This window comes from Hyperolius riggenbachi, chromosome 4, assembly GCF_040937935.1.
Source record: "Hyperolius riggenbachi isolate aHypRig1 chromosome 4, aHypRig1.pri, whole genome shotgun sequence".
Classification (NCBI taxonomy): Eukaryota; Metazoa; Chordata; class Amphibia; order Anura; family Hyperoliidae; genus Hyperolius; species Hyperolius riggenbachi.
Window position 1 is genome coordinate 188,378,375 of NC_090649.1, and position 23,230 is coordinate 188,401,604.

The 23,230-nt window shown below is 41.5% G+C and overlaps 1 protein-coding gene and 1 long non-coding RNA gene across 6 annotated transcripts in view; one reads left to right on the forward strand and one right to left on the reverse strand.

Annotated features, from left to right (window-relative positions):
* Positions 1 to 3,857, forward strand: part of LOC137571647 (uncharacterized) — a 63,078-nt gene extending 59,221 nt beyond the window's left edge. Inside the window, exon 4 of the long non-coding RNA XR_011031398.1 lies at positions 3,789 to 3,857. This is a non-coding gene — a long non-coding RNA (uncharacterized lncRNA). The remainder of the gene's footprint in view (positions 1 to 3,788) is intronic.
* Positions 1 to 23,230, reverse strand: part of MCF2L2 (MCF.2 cell line derived transforming sequence-like 2) — a 448,572-nt gene that overhangs the window by 346,939 nt on the left and 78,403 nt on the right. For 4 of the 5 annotated variants that reach the window (XM_068281096.1, XM_068281100.1, XM_068281099.1 and 1 more), the window contains exons 4-9: positions 19,205 to 19,295; positions 17,212 to 17,331; positions 12,589 to 12,705; positions 7,954 to 8,103; positions 6,295 to 6,419; positions 889 to 1,003 (exon numbers count right to left, since the gene is read on the reverse strand). In XM_068281096.1, coding sequence (XP_068137197.1) covers positions 889 to 1,003; positions 6,295 to 6,419; positions 7,954 to 8,103; positions 12,589 to 12,705; positions 17,212 to 17,331; positions 19,205 to 19,295 — 718 coding nt within the window. The remainder of the gene's footprint in view (positions 1 to 888; positions 1,004 to 6,294; positions 6,420 to 7,953; positions 8,104 to 12,588; positions 12,706 to 17,211; positions 17,332 to 19,204; positions 19,296 to 23,230) is intronic. The other variant, XM_068281097.1, reaches the window with a different exon arrangement.

Genomic DNA, 23,230 nt, shown 5'->3' on the forward strand with positions numbered 1-23,230 from the left:
TTGACGTTGAGAATTTTTCTGAAATGCAACTGAGCGCTGTGAACCTAGCCTTAAAAGTGCACTCTTAATCTTAAAGAAACTTCTGCAAGCATCAGCAAGTACTATCCTGCTGACTTAAAACTGTTACTTCCATATGCCCAAAAACCAAAATCATCATGTATGGTATTAGGACAGTGAGTGGAGTTAATTTGTTACAGTGCTGAGAAAGCCCTCAACATATCTTCTAATGGGGATGACTATGTCACTGAATCACATAAGCAAAGGAGGAGAAATACCACAAATAGAATATATGTGTATAATTGTTGTCAGGTATGTGAAGCGCTGCACTCATCTTACATTCAAATCTGCCATGGGCTGATACAGCATACTACTGGTTTGCATTATGAAAACGGTAACATTTAAAAAACATTTACTTGGCATTAATCTTAAGCTAAATACCTAACGATGGATCCCGAAACCTCACAGCGTCCCCCACAGCCCCCCCCCCCACCGATGAACGAGGCTCCCCAATCCATCTTCCTGTCCGTGGAAACTCGCACGACAGCACATGACGGGCGCGAATGAGAGTTCAAACGATTACAGCAATTTGTGCAGGAGTTGTCAGGGATCTTAAAGATCTGCAGTGACTGACGTTCTTGCTACACATCACAAAGCGTTGTTCGCCTAATTACGAACTCGTACCCACCACGTGAGATCACGGAACTGATTGCTCGTTGCTCAAGAAAGAATCGTGCAAAGAATCACGAAGTGCGTAAGAGTCTTTAAGCTGCCCACTAATGATCCAATTTTACTTTTCAATCGACCCTCCAATCAATCGGATAGGATGTGATAGTACCAAAGTCTACTGAAAAGTATGCGTAAAGTATACCGTCAGTTGTGATGTCATACCTCCCGGAAATCATACTCAAAGTGTCGCAGCTGCAGGCATTGCTCTAATTTCAGCTGATGACGATTCCAGAACTGGTCAAAAGCTTTTTCAGTCTCATCCAGCTGGGCTAATAACCTGGTGAGGACAGAGGAAGATGTGTTTAAGAAAAAATTCACATATGACACCATCATGTACTTTGAAAAAAAATTAAAAAAAGTAAACGAGGCATTTTAAACTGAATGTTTTCATTTTCTTTTTTCTCTACAGATAATTTAGATAAAGTGATGGAATCCCCAAAAATGTATACTGTATATATAGGTATGATTTATTGTAGGCACCCAAAAGTTGGGCTTAGACTGAGTTAGATATATAAATACCTGTAATTGAAACTACATACTTTCAGTAACTGTCACCCTAAATGATTGATTGTGATTGTTTCAGGCAACGAGATCACTGTGCAGACATGCTGCTTGATTATCTGACAATTAGTCTGTTAAGTTCTATCTAGAAGGGGGGGGGGGGGGAGTGGTGCGTGAGGGTGAAGGCAGAGGTATGATGCTGCTGAGACTTCAACAGAATAGGCATCCACCACCTGTCAACTGCTCCTGTGGATCTTCCAGCATCTTACCATCAGTTATACTCTTTCAGCATGAGTGGTGGAGATCTTAGTGCCATACAAATACATAGTAATAATTAAAATGTATATTACATCTTATAGAGATGTTTGGCAGTACCATAACATATGGATATGCCTCCTATGCACACTCTGCACCCCATATATACTTCAGACATCCACTCTGTGCCCTAAGAACATTTCCTGGGTTGAATTTCAGTGGATCACACATTTCCATTTTTTTTGTTGCAAAAGTTTGGCAATGGCTTATCTAGGGGTTGGTGTATCCCAGAGTACCGTATATGCAAATGTATCTATAAATATGGAGGAGACTGGAATGCTGAAAGCTAGCATTATTCATGTTTTTCTCAATTAGCCACTTACTGTAAGTATATATTGTTTAAGTTTACTTTGTTTATTCCTCCGGGCATAGTTCATTTAGCTGGAATGCTGCAAACATCTTTTGCTGCCTCCACTGACCTAAAGGCTCTTTCACACCAGAGCCCTTTTTCAGCGTTTTAACGCAAAGTCTATACTTTGTGTTAACCAAGGTAAAAGGAAAGTCCGTAGACTTCACACCCGACACTGCATTTCGATGCGTTGAGGTACAACGCACCCGGGAGCTGTTTCTCGTTGGGAATCGCCATTTTCCCATCAAGTTAATTAATACTACCACCGCTACTCAGCGTCGCAACGCAGATTCCCGACGACAGCCGCAGGCGAGTCAACGCGTGCAGGAGAACAGCTCCTGCACGTGTTGTTAGATGTGAAAGGAGCCTAAGCAAAGGTTTTTTTCTACTAACTAACCTTATGAATTTCCTCAACGACTCTAGAATTTCAACATCTTTAGTATATATTACAGAAAGGCAAATGGAGGCATAACATAAGAAAATTGCATTATAAATGGCCTATGTGATTCTTACTACACATTCAGGCACATAGAAGACTGCACAGGCCTTCCACACTCTGCAGTGACATATCACCACCAGTGTACAAAGCTGTACAATACAGAGTATATGACTTAATCTGACAGCAGAAGATTTAGTAAGTTAAGTGCAGCAAATGTATTACTATGTAATAGTAAACTAGGTGGCCTAAGCAGGGCCAGATCTAACGTTTTATTCTCCTAAATCAAGGCAGCCAGACACACTGCTCTAGTATAGCTGACTGCTGTGTTCAGTTTCTATATCTAGGGCAAGAGGGGTGACAGGGTGGTACATGAGGGAGCAGCTTTCGGCAGGTGGGATAAGAGCAAGAACACAGATTTGTTCTTGGCCAAGATCGTCCAGGACAGCCACTTGTACACACACTAGACGGCCAAGAGGGCTGATCATGGGCAACTCTGCCAAGAGTCTAGCGTGCTTACAGCAGCCCCCAACACCCCTTGAGGCGCTTGCAGTGGGCATTGTTCTCTCCCTCAGCCCACATGCTCTGTCGTGCACTGTGCCAACGTCCCTCTTCCATCCTGCACTGTTTGTACAAATATTACATCACAAATGATCCCTGCTGCTTGTCCGCATGTGCGATTTCTCTGCATGAACCTAGAATGTATATCCCTGTACGTATCTCGCATCACTTCTGCTTCTAAAGCCTCCTCTGCACTTGTTTGACCCATGTTGACCGATGGAAACATTAGTTATTATGTAAGACATTCTATAGCCAGTAATGAGAAGCTGGTCCATTTATTATGGAGTTCCATGGAGTAAATATTGCCAAGCTGCAGGGAGAGCCACACACCTGTTTCCTCATCTAAGGAAATAGCAGCATATTACTACTCAACCCACAGTCACATTCCATCACTATTAATTGCCTTTCTATAAATCAAAGGGATATCAAGATAACTGGAACCTTACACTGCTGCCAAAACTCAAACATTTCAATAGAAATGCAGCCACTGATGCACTTAGGTTGGTGTACACAATATATTTTTAGAATATACCCAATCATAACACGCTTAATCAATTATGTGTAGTGTTTCTATACCTTCAGTAAATATAAAAAATAATTTAGTATATAAAAGGTAAATATCACACTAAAGTGTAGGATGAGTATTTTGGTAACACTAGCCAGTTTTGAAAGGAAAGTGTCTTTGTCTCTGCATTTTAACAGTGTCAGAAGGCCCACCTATCATACACTAAAATTGTAACATTATAGTTGACTATCCTCCAGTAGTATGGGATTCCTGTTCTGCTCACAATTTCTGCATGTGTTTGTCCATAGCTGAAGATAACTGCCCGTGAACCAATTCATACGAAACTACGGTACTAGAGATGCAAGTGATTCAAATCATCTTTTCTCTCTCCACAGGACCTTTGGTGATATATGGTGGATGTTGGCCTTCACATCATGGATTGCGAATGTGATTAGCTGACCTCAAGTAATATAATATAAGATACCTATTCTAGGCTGGGTACATTTAAGTTCCTGTACTATGTTATTATTGTAAACCATTGCTAGTTGGTACTATCTGCAATTTCTATGTATTCTCATTTCTATAAGTAATGTCATTTAAATCCTTCTAAAGAAAAAACCCTTTAAGTTTCATTGATCTGCTGTTTTTAGAATCCATATGACATTGTTAAGGATTATCGTTATTTTATATCACTTAGTATATTCATTTAATTTATCTCAGAGGTTATTTATTACATCGCTGTGTTTTGTGGTAAGGAAACATTATTTTGCACTTTAAGTGTTTAACACTAGGGGCTTGATTCACAAAGCGGTGCTAACTGTTAGCACGCCTGTGAAAACCCCCTTGGCACGTCTAAACAAGCTTTTTGCGCATAAAACTTTACGCGCGCAAAATTTTATGCGCGTAAAACTTTACGCGCGTACTGCACAGTGCCCATTAAAGCCTATGGGACTTAGCGCGCGTAAAACTTTGTGCGCGTAAATGATTGAGAAATCCGGTACTAACCTACTTAGTTTAACTTACCTGCTACCTAAATCTAACTCTAAGGTCTCCCCTCCCACATTCCAAACACTATCTATAACCCCATAATTACCATTAGCAGCCTTCCTAAAAGCCCTAATATTAACCTTGATCTAACCTAACCAGGACCGGATTTACCATAAGGCACTGTAGGCACGTGCCTATAGGAGGCTGATAATGGAAAGGCGGCTCACTCCACACCCTGAGGGCTTTCCCTCTCTTCCTATGCAGAGTCCTGATGAGAGTGTAAATGAGAGGTTACTCACTTTCTGCAATCTACTGATGAGATCTCCCTTCAGTTAGGGGCACCTCTAGCTACTAATACTGAGGTTTCCCTGGCTATCTAATACTTGGGAGTACCTCTAAATACTTAATATTGAGGGTATTTATGGCTATCTAAAGTTAAGGGACATCTGTAGTTATGCATGATGGGCAAGAGGAAGTAAGGGAGACGTGACAGCTGGAACAGCCAGCACACTTGCGATGCAGTTTCGCGGGGGTTTGTAGGTGTATGGAGGACGAAGTCTATGGTGCCAGGAAATTTGTGCCTATAGGCTCCTGTGTTGTAAATCCAGGCCTGAACCTAACCTAAGCCTAACTCTAACCTACACCATTTAAAACATACTTAACCTAAACTTACATCTATTGATATTTCTAACCCTATCCATTACCTCTCCCTAACCTTAACATGTACATTAATTCAGGAACAATTTCAAACAAAAACTATGGATGACTTTTACTTACAACCACAATTTCACACCTAAAGAATATATAGACATTTGGACCTGCACCCAAGACCATCCATACAGATGAACACGTCAAAGATAGGGGAGGGAATCTTCTGCTCAGTCATTTGCCAGTCAGGTCATATAATGTAAACTGTTGACCTGATTGTAGAGAAGATCTTAATCAAACACGAGGCAGGGCAAGAGCAGCGGTGGATTGACGGCCCATAACATTGCACTGTATCGCTGTGTGCTGTGCAATGCTGCCCATCAATATATGTTGCCACTTTATAAATCAATAATAATAATAATCAACAGATATTCATGCTGAAATCTATTGAATATCTATGGGCACAGTGTGGAAGGAATAGACCACTCTGATTACATTCAGTTCAGTGAGGCATCTATCTTTTCTCCACATCGAGTAGAAATCTATTAATGTATGGCCTGCCTTAACCAACTGTTATTACTGCTTTACAAACATCCATAAATTTCACTTGTAATCAGAGATAAAATGTGAAATCATTTAGCGAGTGGGAAGAAAATATAAAAAATATATATATGTACTGAAAATTCAGTTCAAACCCACAGTAAAAATTGTGACAATCTGTGTGTGTGTGGCCAGCATAGCACGTCTATGATTAGGTAGCAAGCTTTACATTGCTCTCTGAATGTTTATCTACTAAGATATTTTCTCGATCGCACACAGCGACTTGTCTTCTTCATATTACACTGAACGGAGCTGAGGAGCTCCTGGTGTTCAAGCACCTTCCAGCATACGTTTAACCTATAGGAACAATAGAAACCTCCTAACCCCCTGAACCTTTCCCATGGAGATCAAGGCAGTACTGTAACAAGGGTAACAATGGGCCTCACACTCAAGAGCACCACCCTAGTTTACTTAAAATAGATCCATCTCAATTTCTATAAAAAAAAATATATGTACTGAAAATTCAGTTCAAACCCACAGTAAAAATTGTGACAATCTGTGTGTGTGTGTGGCCAGCATAGCACGTCTATGATTAGGTAGCAAGCTTTACATTGCTCTCTGAATGTTTATCTACTAAGAGATTTTCTCGATCGCACACAGTGACTTGTCTTCTTCATATTACACTGAACGGAGCTGAGGAGTCAGAGCAGCGAGTATTATACAAACCTTTCAACAGTAGCCATATTTTCCAGCTTGTCCGGTGTCAGTTTGCAGCTCGGGTCTTTGGACACTGGCTCTTTTATACAGGTCAGCAGAGTCCCACCTTGTTGCACAGCTAGTTTTAAATCATCCTGCAAGATAAATATCATACAGTTACAAAGAGGTTGCTTATTTTGGTTTACACATTGTCTCTGTACCTGGCACCATGGAAAAGTCTGATGACAGCGTACATATTCATAAGGAGAAATTCAGCAGAAAGACTGACTGAGGAAGTGTTGTGTCTTTACAGATTAAGCTCTCTGCCTCCATCACTCAAACAAAATCTGGCCTTATAGTTACAAGAACTGGACCTTTTAAAACCACACACTTTAGATTTGATACCTTGATGTGCTTTTTTGGCTGCTGATTTCCCCTTTTTGGACAAGGGCAATTTTCTCTGATCTTCATCCCAATCAGTAGCTGAGACTAGAAAATGTTATCTATTCTCTAACGGATCATCAGGCGTCGGAGAGGAATTTTTCCCTTTTAAGGTTAACTGGCCCAGGGTTTTTCGACGTCCCCGGATCAGCTGGGGTATGTGCAAGTTTGGGATGGTCCTGACCCCTTGATCACCGTGAGTGTTAGCAAATTTCCAGAATTAAAAAAAAATCTGATGAAAGTCCTATGTGAAACAGACAGCAGATTCTACAGCTTTGGTTAGAAAAGTTAGATGACACTGCACAACACTAGTAAATAACATTATTTAGATATGGCAGAGATCAAATAGAAGAAACTTTAGTTCAGGCCTGGATTAAATGCAGTGAATAAAAGTATGGTCAACTAACCACGCTGTCATTTATTCTAAGAATAAAGAAATAAATATAATTGCAATCCTTTGGAGAGGTAACAAGAGTTCAAATGTATGATTTTCAGCTCTGTCTGCAGTACTATTTATAAAGAAGTATTTCGGAAAGATTTTTGTAACACTAACATTAACAGAATGGCGTAAACATCCTGTACGCTGTATATTGGGATGCATGGCAGTTTATCATTGTCACCTGACATCATGAAGATATCCATGGGCTGTAAAGTGCCTGTCCATCTAGATTTCTGTTTTACAACAATATTTTTTATTGAAAAACTTTTAGCAACAACATACAAACATTCTGTAAAAAGACAGTTGTAAATACTGTGGACATAAACAGAACAGAAAAAACAACACTCCAACTTCCAAAGAAACCCTTGAAGTAGGATAAAAAAGAAAACAAAATACACACAAGCCCCTCCTGGTGTACAAGCACCTTCCAGCATACGTTTAACCTATAGGAACAATAGAGACCGCCTAACCCCCTGAACCTTTCCCATGGAGATCAAGGCAGTACTGTAACAAGGGTAACAATGGGCCTCACACTCAAGAGCACCACCCTAGTGTACTTAAAATAGATCCATCTCAATTTCTATGTTAAGCCTATGGTTTGTCAAATAATCAGAATTGTTTTAATTTTTTGCCCAGTTCCTGGGATGAGGCAAGTATTTACAGTAGTTTCAAGAGCAAGATTTACAGGGCCAGAACAGCCTTTTTATGCTTTTCACAATTTTTCTTTTCACAAATAAAGTTACAAGACTAGGTTAAGAAATATATAAGGCATTATGAAATAAACATCCCTTGTTGTAGTTAGCACCTACTTTCAGCTTAGTCTGGCGGTCTGTATGCGACAAGAGAAGCTCCTCTGTGCAGATGACATCATTGGGGAGTTCCGTTTCTGCCAGGCTTGTCCCAAATGTTTGCAAACTCTGGGCTGTAGTCTTCACAACCTGGGCAAAGCTCTCAATAGCCTAGTATATAGAAAAATAGATCATAAAATATTTGTGTGTCAGAAAATGTTTACTTGGACAGAACACAGATGTTGCTTTCATTTATTTGTACAGCAGTCCCTTCACGTCACCTAAGTGGGGACCTTCTTTCTTTATACAGTATGTCACTGTTCATAAAGCTGCATTAATTACGATGTGCAGGCCATTGCTACCTCAAGTTCTACTGTGTAACTGCTATTCATTGCTCAAGGGGACACTGATATTTTTACATAAAACCAGTGGGGCAGATTAACTCCTGGTCCCTGATACAAAATATAATACAGGTCTGCGCTGCATGGGCTGTAGGATTACTAGCATGGGCTGTAAGATTACTGTACTCCTTTTTCCGTCATCCTATGATCAAAGAGCATTTCTTTAGGCATGGGATGTCAGAAGTTAATAGCACAGCCCTAGTTATACTGTTCTTTTATGCCCCAACTGAGCTATTATGCCCCAGACTCTCCTGCCTAGTGAAGTGCTAGCCAAGTAGCCATGCACAGTAGATGTTTACTTGATCTACAAAACAACTAAAATCTTCCTGATCACAAACGGATTGGTTTTACCGCCTTGCACGGCTAGATTTTCATCATATTTTAGCAGAACAGTGACAAACCAACTATACCCTTAACCACTTTGGATTCCAGGATGTAGATTCTGTGACCATATGCAATTCACTTTATCTCCAAAGTTTTCTCCTAGGTCAAGCATGTCCAGAGTCCAGCCCAACGGCCAAATGTGGCCTGCCAAGCCTTTTCTGGTGGCCCCTAAAGCTCTCTACAGTTGTTAATTCAATGCGACCTGCAGGCCCTAGCTGCGGTGCCACATACAGGGGCCACCTTATGTTGCCGTTCTGCTTTCCCCTTTGCTTCCCTGTAGGTTATCAGCTACCATTGTAGCAGTAGCAGCCACTGCCAGCAGCAAGAACAGCCACTGATTAGCAGCTGCCACTATGCTAACTGCACACAGTATATGGGTTTTTTCCCGTGGAAATGTTTTATTTGACAAAATGTTCCAGGCAATGGTGTACGTAATGACAATCATCAAAAATTGTGTTTAATTTCGGTAGTTTGGCCCCCTAGCACTCTCAAGAACAGTGGTATGGCTCTTGGCCTAAAAAGTCTGTACACTCCTGTCCTAGATGATATTTTCACACCTTGGCCCATGTGCAATTAACTTTTTCCATTGAGGGAAAGAGGAGAAAGTTCCCAATATATACAGCACCAGACCACTCAATAATATTCCAAAAATAATACAAACTTTATTGGTAAATCGTAACCAGATTAAAATTGATAAAAATCACCTGAGGTGATAGCAGCCGTGTATACAAAAATAATACAATATTCCAATAATCATAAAGGTAACAATGACTCCCAAAGCATCAATAAAACGTCAATTTGTAAGCAGACCAAATTAATACAATGTAACACACTAATACATCTCTTAAGTCCTAAGGATTATACCCATGGCCGGATTTCTGGCAAGGCCACCTAGGCCATGGCCTAGGGCGCCAGGATGTAACGGGCGGGCTGTGGGCAGCAGGCTTTATTGGCAGTTAACCTGCCGAACATTCACAGCGTTGGGGACTCAAGAGCCGGACGTCCCATTTCTGCACCCTGTACAAGCATAGATAGACACTAGCCTTTAGCAGTAGCAGCCAGACCCAGTCTGTGGCCACCCTGCTTAGCTTGTATATAGCAGGGGGTGGCCTGGTCTGGCACTCAATCAGGGGATGAAAAGGCTCTTTCAGTAAACACAGTAGATCCAGGATTATGTATCTGTGTGTGAGGCTGGCTTCCCACCACGTGATGTGCCCATGTGTTTGACTGTGGATGGAGGAAGACTTGGAAGCTGGAATCTGAATGGTCCTGGATGCAATTAGTCAGGGTCGGCTGGTGATAGTGGGCCTTGAGCGGTAAAAAGTACAAATCCGGCCCTGATTATACCCAGAACAGTGAAAAATAATACAGTGACACTTGTGCCTTTAAGAAATGCAGAAATAAATAAATTGCACAATTCCAAATAGTGAATAATAATTTACACAATAGTACTAAAGTGCCAGGGAAGAGAGGCCACCATAGGTCTCAAATATATGAAGAAAGTGATCAGAGTGTCACTGTAGCAGTTGTATAAACAGAGATCGTGTGAAAAGGGTTTAGAAATATAGAGAGAGGTGCTAAAAAACTTACATGGCAGAGGTAGGGGAGAGGTATACGTACCAGCCGCTCGCCTTAATGCATTGCGCGGGCTCTACCTATAGTGGCCTCTCTTCCCTGGCACTTCAGTACTATTGTGTAAATTATTATTCACTATTTGGAATTGTGCAATTTATTTATTTCTGCATTTCTTAAAGGCACAAGTACTCTGTAACTTAGAAAAGATCCCCTGGGGGGTACTCACCTCGGGTGGGGGAAGCCTCCGGATCCTAATGAGGCTTCCCACACCGTCCTGCGTCCCACGGGGGTCTCGCTGCAGCCCTCTGAACAGCCGGCGACAGGCCCGACTGTAATTTCAATATTTACCTTTGCTGGCTCCAGCGGGGGCGCTGTGGCTGCTTTAGGCTCGGAAATAGACGGAAATACCCGATCTCCGTCGGGTCCGCTCTACTGCGCAGGCTCCGGAGATTTGCGTCTGCGCAGTAGAGCGGACCCAACGGCGATCGGGTATTTCCGCCTACTTCGGAGCCGACAGCCGTCAGAGCACCTGCGCAGGAGCCGGGAAGGTAAATATTACGGCACGGCTGTACGGAGGGCTGCAGCGAGACCCCCGTGGGACAGAGGACGGCGTGGGAAGCCTCATCAGGATCCTGAGGCTTCCCCCACCCGAGGTGAGTACCCCCCATGGGACGTTTTGCCGTTACAGTTCCTCTTTAAGAGATGTATTAGTGTGTTACATTGTATTAATTGATTACTTTGGTCTGCTTACAAATTGATGTTTTATTGATGCTTTGGGAGTCATTGTTACCTTTATGATTATTGGACTATTGTATTATTTTTGTATACACGGCTGCTATCACCTCAGGTGATTTTTATCAATTTTAATCTGGTTACTATTTACCAATAAATTTTGTATTATATTTGGAATATTATTGAGTGGTCTGGTGCTGTATATATTGGGAACTTTCTCCTCTTTCCCTCAATACTTAATTGCCCAATTAGCACATTCCCCTTAGTATAATTTATAATTATTTTAGATGGTGCTTGTCCACAATTGTTGTTTAAAATTTCAATTAACTTTTTCCCACTGAGTTTTCTCCTAAGAGATAATTTTTCATCCTCTATTCAGAATAACTTTTCAGCACTTTTGCAATTGAAAAAGTACCAAAAAGTAGGTGAGAAAGTAGTGACAAAACTATTTTGCAGTAGTGTCAAAACACTGAAAAGTTAAATTAAATAGAAGATGAAAAATGATCAAGGAGAAATGCCTTTATTCATTTAAGTACAATAAGTGAAAAAGTACTGTCAAAATGATTCTGTGTATTTTCTTGCTTGCTGGTGGCTAACGGCCTTCAGCACATAAGCAATTCACTTTTTCTTCTAAAAGTGGCCATACATCAGGTGACTTGGCAGCCGATCAACCATCTGATTTGATTATTGTAATCGGATCAGATGAAAACCTGTGCCGCCAAGAGCATGTCTGATTGACGATGCGACCAATTTCAGGCCGAAATTGGTTGTATGTATAGATTGGACATGCTGCAAGATGTACGGCTAATTTGCTTGATCGGGTGCGTGGTGGTAATGCTGTGCTAAATCAAGATGAGGGATGAACGTGACAAAACCCCCAGCGCAGTCCTTCCTACAATGTCCCCCCCCCCCCCTTCCCAATGCCCGGTGCAGTATACTTTTCTTGTCCGTCACTGGCTCCGGGCTGCAGGGCGTAGCAATAGGGGGTGCAGAGGTTGCGACCGCATCGGGGCCCTTGGGCCAGAGGGGCCCTCTCTCAACTGCAGTATTAGCTCTCTGTTGGTCCGGTGCTCATAATAATCACTTCTATTGATACTTGAATAGTAGTAATCATTAACAAACTGTCCCCCATTCCATTCTTACACCTCTGACACTGTAATTGCCATTTGCAGATTTTGGTGCACTGTAAAAAATTGTTAAGTATAGAGTACTTGGGGGGACACAATGTAAAATATGCATTGGGGCCCACAGCTCCTTAGCTACGCCACTGCCAGGCTGCATCCGTATACACGCTCTCTCACTGTCCTCTTTGACAGCTCCGTTATCTTCTAATTCCCTCCAGTAATCCGACCGGCCGCGCTCTTCTGAAGGCGCACGACTGGCCAGATGGTGAGGCCTACTAAAGTTAGGAAAGTGTGAATCCAGCCTAAACGTCTTAGTAAATAAATCTGGGTAACTTGCATCTCTCTGTGGTTTCAAATGAACTTCATCACATACATTATTGCTGAATAAACTGCTTCTATGGTTCTTTAAAATGACTAAATGCTAAACTGTCAATACTCACTGTTCTGTGCTGGATCCACTGACTATGTGTGTATTCCAGGGTGCCTCCTAACTCTGTGGTTAACTGGCTTTTGTCTATGTATCCAAGGAGATCCGAAACAGAGTTTAGCATAATAATCTGCAAAAAGTAGCAAGTACAGCATTATTTGTAATTATTACATTTTAGGTCAGTAGTATAATTGAAACACACATTTTAGACAAGGGGGGATCAAAGATGGAAGACTGGGAACATATATGTTTAATTAATATATTAGATTCACACTTAAAAATAGAATACGAGAATAATAAAACTCTCTGTGAGGGTAAAAATATCTGAGTTATACAGTACTGGTACTTCTTATACAGAAAATCAGTGTATCTTGCCTGTAATTAAATTTCAATTTTCCATTTTGATTTAAACTAATATAAGGCAGTTGGTCTGCTTTCTTTATTTTTTGGAACTTTAGCCAATGGGATATGTTGTCTTTTCACAATGGAAAGAACTGATATATGCAAAGTAACTCTGGCATGCTTTAAAATCTTGCACATCATTTAACTATATTAATTTAAATCAGTACTTAAAGCAACTTTTTCCATGATCTTATTTTGGTGGTCAGCCGTGTAATAATATTTTATTTTCTGAATATATATTCTCCTTTCTACTTAATACATCTTTTACACACAACTTTAATGTAGACATTCTTTTGTTGTAAATCAAGTGTATAATCTTTGTCACGTGATTGTTAAATACAGATTCATTGGAAAAAGGAAAGATGCAGCTTCTTGAGCTGCAGAGACGAGAGTCAGTAGGGCTGCTGCCTGCAGATTCTGCTAATGTAAACATCCCAGAATGCATCTTGGTAGACAAGAGGCCTGATTTACAAAATGCATCTTTAAAAAGTGATGATGTCAGGAAGAAAAAAAAAGGGAGAAAAAGAAGGGACAGCTCTTCCTTGGGAACCAAATCCTTCTGTCCCTCTTTCTTCCTTATTTGTCCCTCTTTTAAGACTGATTTACAGATCTTTGTTAATATGTGTATTTTTCTACTGAAAAATGTATTTAATTGACTCCCATCAATTACCGTAAATTGGTACATTTCTTATTTTTAAATGTTAAAATAAAAAGAAAACTAATGATTATAGAAAGGACCAGCGTAGTTTGAATGATAAAACAACATCTTTTGCCTCTGAATTCTTTGTGATATGCATGGCGAGGGGTGTGGTGGGGATGTGGTTAGGGGTGTGGCATGGGTGTGTCTTAATGTGTCCTTCTTTCTTATCTCAAAAAGCTGGGAGGTATGCTTTTGTCAGGACATTTAAAAAAACAAAAACAAAAAACAGCCACTACACTGTGGCATTTTCCAAACATAAAGGTGACAAAGGAAAGAACAATCTCAGTAGCAGAAAGTTACTGCAGTACAACTATTTACATTTTTTTTTAATTTTTACTAAACTTTATAAAAAGCTAAAAAAAAACAATGTTACACAGAGACATTACAACGATAAACAATAGTACACAAAATAGTTATGCAACAATAAACAATGGTGCGCCAGGATAAATACAGTATAGCAGATGAGTCACTAAGTTCATATGGTGGTGGTGAGGAGCACACAGGGAGGTGTACATATTATTACGCCGCCAGGCAGTTGGGCGCAGGGCGAGCCCAATGACGTCTCACCCTGCTGCCGCTGAAATTCCCAGCCGCGTTGAATACTATTTCCCCTCTGAGTCATAGCAACTCGGAGCAGCTATTGCCGGCACCCGAATCCCCGTGTACGGCTACGAACTATAGCATTGCATCTTATTATACCAAGCACACAGCATGTGCTGAGTTGAGCTGCTTCGCACGGGGAGGAGGGCTCTACTATACACTGTGGCTCCTATCATTCATTTGTTACCATGAGAACTCTTCACTGTACTGCTCATGTTCCCCCTAAAAAATCAGGACCTCTGAAAGAAGAAATAAATTAGTAGTGAAGTTCCTCATTATGAGGTCTGAAGATGAAGCTGCATATGAAGAGGAGGCCATGTGTTACTTAAGGGTACATACACACATTCAATTTTGATTAGGCAATGATTGGTTAAATTTACCACTTCTGTGTAGTATGAGTCCTTACCTAAACAGTCAGTCAATTCTATGCTTCATTCATGTGTATAAATAGTTTCATATGACTAAGCACCTTTTCCATGTAACACAATCTGGCAGCCCTTCTACCCATGTGACAGGAATACAGTTATGCACGCTCACCATGTACAATGGAGCGTGCAGCTTACGTAGACTATGCTCATCTTGCTCATCTTGACGGACCGATTCTCTGCCTCTGGGGAGTAACAGGATAGATAGATTCTTGACCAGTAGCCTCTTCCCCTGTCCCCTTCAGCCTGGGCAGGTCTGCTTATGGGAGTCAGTGTTTCCCTCACAGCCTGGACTCTTAAACAGGACAGTAGGAAAACAGAGAAATGCACACTGTATGTATTTGGAGAGTTTAGCCTGTTTAATTCCCCCTCATTGGTGTTTGTTGTAATTGTTGTAATTTGATCTTTCCCCTGTGTCACATGACTGCCATGGCAGATAAGCTCATTTGAAAGTACAGGCTGTTAACAATGTATGTGTTTCCATGAATCAGGAAATAGAAACATCCAGATTAATTTTAGGATTTGTATCAGCTGTGACAAAGAAATGTTTTTTGTTTAAAGGTTATTATGCAGTTGTGTGTCTTTTAGAACAGAGAGGACATTCTGAGTTCAGGTCCGCTTTAAATAAATAATACTAGACCTGTAAAAATGGCACGCAAACATTTGACTGATGTTAACCCTGCCTATACAGTGGAGGAAATAATTATTTGACCCCTCACTGATTTTGTAAGTTTGTCCAATGACAAAGAAATGAAAAGTCTCAGAACAGTATCATTCAATGGTAGGTTTATTTTAACAGTGGCAGATAGCACATCAAAAGGAAAATCGAAAAAATAACCTTAAATAAAAGATAGCAACTGATTTGCATTTCATTGAGTGAAATAAGTTTTTGAACCCCTACCAACCATTAAGAGTTCTGGCTCCCACAGAGTGGTTAGACACTTATACTCAATTAGTCACCCTCATTAAGGACACCTGTCTTAACTAGTCACCTGTATAAAAGACACCTGTCCACAGAATCAATCAATCAAGCAGACTCCAAACTCTCCAACATGGGAAAGACCAAAGAGCTGTCCAAGGATGTCAGAGACAAAATTGTAGACCTGCACAAGGCTGGAATGGGCTACAAAACCATTAGCAAGAAGCTGGGAGAGAAGGTGACAACTGTTGGTGCGATTTTTCAAAAATGGAAGGAGCACAAAATGACCATCAATCGACCTCGCTCTGGGGCTCCACGCAAGATCTCACCTCGTGGGGTGTCAATGGTTCTGAGAAAGGTGAAAAAGCATCCTAGAACTACACGGGAGGAGTTAGTGAATGACCTCAAATTAGCAGGGACCACAGTCACCAAGAAAACCATTGGAAACACATTACACCGCAATGGATTAAAATCCTGCAGGGCTCGCAAGGTCCCCCTGCTCAAGAAGGCACATGTGCAGGCCCGTCTGAAGTTTGCCAATGAACACCTGAATGATTCTGTGAGTGACTGGGAGAAGGTGCTGTGGTCTGATGAGACCAAAATAGAGCTCTTTGGCATTAACTCAACTCGCTGTGTTTGGAGGAAGAAAAATGCTACCTATGACCCCCAAAACACCGTTCCCACCGCCAAGCATGGGGGTGGAAACATTTTGCTTTGGGGGTGTTTTTCTGCTAAGGGCACAGGACAACTTAATCGCATTAACGGGAAAATGGACGGAGCCATGTATCGTGAAATCCTGAACGACAACCTCCTTCCCTCTGCCAGGAAACTGAAAATGGGTCGTGGATGGGTGTTCCAGCACGACAATGACCCAAAACATACAGCAAAGGAGTGGCTCAAGAAGAAGCACATTAAGGTCATGGAGTGGCCTAGTCAGTCTCCGGACCTTAATCCAATAGAAAACCTATGGAGGGAGCTCAAGCTCAGAGTTGCATAGAGACAGCCTCGAAACCTTAGGTATTTAGAGATGATCTGCAAAGAGGAGTGGACCAACATTCCTCCTAAAATGTGTGCAAACTTGGTCATCAATTACAAGAAACGTTTGACCTCTGTGCTCTGTGGGTTTTTCCACTAAGTATTAAGTCTTTTATTGTTAGAGGGTTCAAAAACTTATTTCACTCAATGAAATGCAAATCAGTTGCTATCTTTTATTTAAGGTTATTTTTTCGATTTTCCTTTTGATGTGCTATCTGCCACTGTTAAAATAAACCTACCATTGAAATGATACTGTTCTGAGACTTTTCATTTCTTTGTCATTGGACAAACTTACAAAATCAGTGAGGGGTCAAATAATTATTTCCTCCACTGTATATCTCCTGTACACATTAAACAAGTTAATGATGTGAAAATCTTTATTTTAAGAAATAAACTAGGAAATGTAAAGTAGCTGGTAAGTTGTAAATGTTTTATGTTATATTATGAAGAAAAATCCCTTTAATCCAAACTAAGGTGAAGGTGTTAACACATATGATGATGGATACATATGACAACATGCAGGAGGTAGGACATGAGACGAAAACAAACGCTTACCGGTACCTTCATTTTAAAGTCATCCCTGTAGAGTTTAATGCCAATGTCAGCGATGGTGCGCTGGATAAACCGGGAAGGCCGCAAAACAAAGACCAGCTGCAAGTTCCCAGGAAAGGCACCCTACAGAGAAATTAAACACTGATGATTACAGCGGTATCACTTATGCTTGTTCTGTGCTAACTCTTATTTGAAAGACAGAATGCATTTTTTATTTAATGTTTTCTAAGGCTCATAAGAATCCTAATTTTCATAATTATTTTTATCTAATCTTAGGCCTTGAACATCAACATACTTCAATGTGTTTGTGTATTGTCATTTCATCTGGGTTTGGCTGTGTTACTCTGATGAGATGACAGCCAAATGATATTCATGTGACATGTGCAGCTCCGATGAGAGTGAAGAGGAAGATGCTATTGGCAGGATTTCCTCATGATCCTCTGTGAACTCTGCAGCATACAGCAGTCATTGTGGAATGCAGATACTGCACCATACAGTGATGACCAGGGATCTGGCACTTGCATTATACCAGCATTCTCCTGATGGTTTCAATGCAATTAGCAGAACTACTTGAGCAGGTTACAGCTTACTTTTAAAATATGTGTTGTTAAATTCCATAAGCGCGCGCAGCGCTGAAGAAACCATTTTGTAATTTGATGTTAATAAAAATTGGCTCATCAATACAATCTGCAGCCAGCTATGATTCTAAGTATGTTTCCTTGCAATCACTATAATATTTATAGTACACTTCTTGACCTACAGAATTCTCCAAATTTCAGTTCTTTTGGCTCCTGTGCTTGTTGTGAGTTACTCGATGGGCATGGTTAGGGTCTGTATACATCCAAGTGGATTTTATTTTGTGTTATAAATCAGGGCTTCCCAACCCTGCCGTAAAGTACCACCAACAGTGCAGGTTTTGCAGAAAACCACAAACAGTCACAGGTGAGGTAATTAGTGTCTCAGCAGAGCTGATTAACCACAGTACCTCTTGGATTTATACAGAACATGCATTGTTGGTGGTACTTGAGGACAGGGTTTGGAAGCCCTGTTCTAAATGAGTGAACTGTTTAATTGTAGACTCTCCATTTTACATCTACTCAATAACTGAGGAAATCAGCAATGTACCTGTGTGTACCTGTGTCAGACACAGCTGAGCTAAGCAAAAGACTAAAGCCTGGTACACACCTTCAATTTTAATTGGCCAATCAGTGACCAATTTTACCACCTCAATGCAGTATGAAGGTCAACAGATTTTGAATGTTATGAGCAGATTGTGTAGGTAAACCCTCATACTAAATGAAAGTGGTACAATGATTGGCCAATAAAAACGACCAGGCTTTAGGTAAGCTTGCTGTACTGATGGGTTTTGTGAAAGAAGTACTTTTTCTGCAGTGTGTGTGTGTGTGCGTGCGTGTGTGCGTGCGTGTGGGTGTGTGTGTGGGTGTGTGTGTGTGTGTGCGTGCGTGCGTGTGTGCGTGTGTGTGCGTGTGTGCGTGTGTGTGTGGGTGGGTGCACGTGCGGGTGTGTGTGTATATGTGTGTGGGTGGGTGTGTGCACGCGCGTGTGTGCGTGTGTATATGTGTGTGTGTGGGCGTGTGTGTGTGGGCGTGTGTGTGTGGGTGTGTGCACGCGCGTGTGTGGGTGTGTGCATGTGCGTGTGTGTGTGCACGCGTGTGTGTGTATATGTGTGTGTATATGTGTGTGTATATGTGTGTGTGTGTGTGCATGCGCGTGTGTGGGTGTGTGCATGTGTGCGTGTGTGTATATGTGTGTGTGTATATATATGTGTGTGTGTGTGTGTGTGTGTGTGTGTGTGTGTGTGTGTGTGTGTGTGTGTGCGCGTGTGTGGGTGTGTGCATGTGTGCGTGTGTGTATATGTGTGTGTGTGTGTGTGCGCGTGTTTGTTTTGGTGTAGGGAGTATGCAATTGTCAGGAGCAGGAAGTTGACTAGCTTTAATTCATACCAAATAACTCTATTATGGCCAATAGCACTTACAGCTATACGGGTCAGAGAAGCCTTCACAGAGCTCCATTTATCTTTCCGTCTGTCAATTACGACAACAAATCCAATACTGGCAGCCTCGAGACTGTAAGACAAGGCAGATATACATCATACAGGTTGGAGATATTATCATTATAAAATAAAGTTGTTTGACACTGAAAAATAACACAACATAACCATAATTATAAAGGCATTGCTGTTCTGTCTACTGCACAGGACCAGTAATATTCAGGAGACCGAGGCTAGGTTCACCCTAACTTCGTACTTTGGCATTTCCCATTGTTACTGTTGCTCTGAGAATGCCAAATAAAAACAATACAATACATTTCTATGACTTATACTGACATCTGTGCTTAGTGTTCAGTTGGTGTTGTGTCTGGTGGATGCTGTATGCAAAACACTTGAGTCATTTCTTGTGCTTGAGCCAGAGGCGTATCTAGAGGGGTGTAGGCATGGCTCGTGCCATGGGCGCCACAGCACCCATGGGCGCCATGCCTGCTCCTGCCCTGCACCACCATGTCTGCCCTTGTGCTGCGCCCCATGACTGCCCATCACTTAGACCTTGGATCAGATTAATTCTGTCATCTGAGGAACATGGCTACTTAACTTATGTACGGCGCACTTGGCTTAGTGTTAGCAAAGAGGACAGAGAGGGAATAAGAAGATATATTTCCAAAAAAGTACGTTCAGCAACATTCTAAGCCCAAAAAACAGGGGCAACCATTACACATGTACACGAGAAAGGATGCTGTTTTTAGAGGGGAAGAGGGCTCCGACCAGAGGGGGCGCAATTTCAGTGTTTGCCATAGGCTCTACATTACCAAGATACGCCCCTGGCTTGAGCACAGTCATATGATTGCATGGGAGGACCCCCAAGCACCATTCAGAAGCTGTACTATTATATGGAAAAAATCAGGAGACGTTCTAAAGCTCCTTTGTCACAGCTGTGATCAACCCTCCTACCCAATGATTCTTTGTAGCATGGTATTTTAACTTTTTCTGCATGTTCTGGAACTAAGCAAAAATCTGCGCTCATCATACTGGATTATATTTGATGCTGCGGTCAAACCCACACTGAACACTGATAAGGTGCTCCTGGTGTTGAACCTGGTGTTTCATTTTTTATTTCCCAGACACTAGTGGGAATCTACAGAGCAACTATTTCAGTATCTCTGCTATCAGGTACAAGTATCAATCTCATTTGGTGGAAATAAATCTTTAAATATTTATAATTTAGTTCTAGTGTACGTATATTGGCTGCCAATCACCCAAAGGGTCTAGTTCAAACTCCTAACACTATCACACAAAGCTCTATATGAGCTAACTCCTCCATACAATTCTTCATTAATCTCCAGATATACAGTGGGTTGCAAAAGTATTCGGCCCCCTTGAAGTTTTCCACATTTTGTCCCATTACTGCCACAAACATGAATCAATATTATTGGAATTCCATGTGAAAGACCAATACAAAGTGGTGTACATGTGAGAAGTGGAACGAAAATCACACATGATTCCAAACATATTTTACAAATAAATATCTGCGAAGTGGGGTGTGCGTAATTATTCGGCCCCCTGAGTCAATACTTTGCAGAACCACCTTTTGCTGCAATTGCAGCTGCCAGTCTTTTAGGGTATGTCTCTACCAGTTTTGCACATCTAGAGACTGAAATCCTTGCCTTGTGAACAAGGAGGTTTTTTTTGGCTAATTGGCTGCACCTGCAGTTGGGGAGAGGAAGTAGGGGCCCCCAAAGCCTCTGGGCCCTCCTGCGATGGCAGGGGACGCAGGGATGATTGTTATGCCCATGTAATAGGGTATCTTTTAATATAAGTAAGACTGTTCTGCAATTAGACATTGCTTTGTCCTCATGGCTTGCAGGACCGAGGGCCCGGCGGTGGTGGCCAGTGTCTCTGGAGAGCTTCAAGACAAACCAGGACCAAGAGCCAGAGGTAGAGGATCGCACCGGCAGGAGCAGGTAATATCGCTTCCCTGTGCACTCTGCATACCGTTTTACCGTACCTTTGGAATATAAGATACAAATTTTGGGAGAGAAAAAGTGTATCTTATATTCCCAAAAATACGGCGTACATCAGTTGTTCGGTAATAAACTAGACTTTCGTTAGGTTTTTGTTTTTTTTCTGGAATTATTTTATCTCCTGTGCATTTTAAAGGGAAAAAGAGGGGAAAAAATGAACAAATACAGAATTTCTCAGTTTTACTCATTAACTGGTTAATTTCAAAACTTCATTATTATTATTGGACTGTATACAACACATTCAAGTCCCCCAGAGTCCAAATGAAGGACACTTAGTGGTTAACGTACCATGCGTTGAGAGCCCAGGCGTTAGAGCAAGGTCTAAGATGAGGGACAGAGAGGTTATGTGACTGCAAATTTCAAAGAACGGCAAGATTTATTCTGGCATAGATGGTAACAGTGTTCTTTTAATATTCTTGCTCGGACTTGGGTGTTAATGTGAATCTGCCACATACCCAGTGCAGCAGCTGTTACCTCCACGTGCAGCAGCACAGCACCTTATGCACTCAGAATCACGTAGATGGTGTTCTGTTTCCCCTTTCAAGCATGTTGACACAAAATCTATTTCCAATTTAAATATCTCCTTGTTGAAAGCCACACTGTGTAATAAACTGATTATGTGTTTGAGAAAAGTCACTTAGATGACAGTAATGCAGATCAAGCGCTCCATTTCCATTCAAGTAGCACTTGTGAAACAGACTATGGCTGATTCTCTAAAGCAAGTGTACCAGGACAGTGGCACCGCACATTATGCTCGCATTGCATTGGGTACAGTGAAGTATGCAGTCAAAGAAAAGTATGCTTCACTCTTACCCACCGCGCTGTGAACGTCACAAAGGTGGTGTCACGGACGGTTGCGGGGCCGCAGACGCGTCCTGGAACCGCCTGTGAAGAAAAAGCGATCGCACTCGATTCTCTGCATCGATTGCGCTTCAGATCAATAGAATCTGGATTTATTGTGTAGGAGAGTCTGCAGTCTTTTCTCAGCAGAGAGATAGCATCACCTTAACTGCAGGATGGCTCTTTTGATATGCTAATGAGCAGGGACAAACTCTTGAGTTCAGAAAGCTTGTCCCAGCTGATTTCACATTCAGATGCTAATTACAGGAACCATAAGATTCCTTTCATACAGGGCATCCTGGCTGCAGCCAAAAGCAGGAAGAAATGAATGTTGTATATGGTTCTGTGCATATTTAAGGAATACCGTTCAGGTGAGGAATGTGAAAGTTATATCATTCTGCTGGTCCGGATCTTGTGAGTATTTTGATATTAAATCGGGGCCACTGGCATAACCAGAATTCGGGGGATTCCACTGTTTTTTAACCGGGCATGCAAACATGCCCAAGTTTGGTATCATATGAACTGGCCTAGTCTGAGAAATATGAAAATATGATGGTCATGTGTGTGAGGAAAGCGTAAGCCGAGATATGACAAATGTCATATTTGGTGGGCAGAGAGCACCCAGCCAGGGTGCTCACCGCCCCTGTCCAACCCCTGGGCTGTACTTGAGGCTCCACCCAAAGGTGGGCATTGTTCAAAAGTCTTTGGAAGGAACCCCTCAGGCATTCCTCCATTTTCCATCTTCATGAACGCACGGCCACCGTGAGGAATAAGTGGTGGCCATCTTGCCGGAGCTGAAACAAAGGGCACATGGCTAGCGGCCATCTTGTCTGAATTGAAACAAAGGACATCCTCCATTTTGTTTGAATTTTAAACTCTGACTTTATCTCTGGAACAAAGAACTTTGCAGAACTTGAAACCGTTTTGCTTGGACTTTATGATTCTTCCCACAAAAGGACATATTTCCACAAACCCTAAGTATTTTTTCCCTTTTATTTTTTATACTGGCTATTACTGTTTTAATAATTGTTGATTTTAATAATTGTCTGTATATATTAATTATTTATATTGCTTTCAATAAACCGACGCTATCGTCAGTTGTTGTTCTAGCTACCCTACTATTCCTCACGCACACAACTGAACCAGA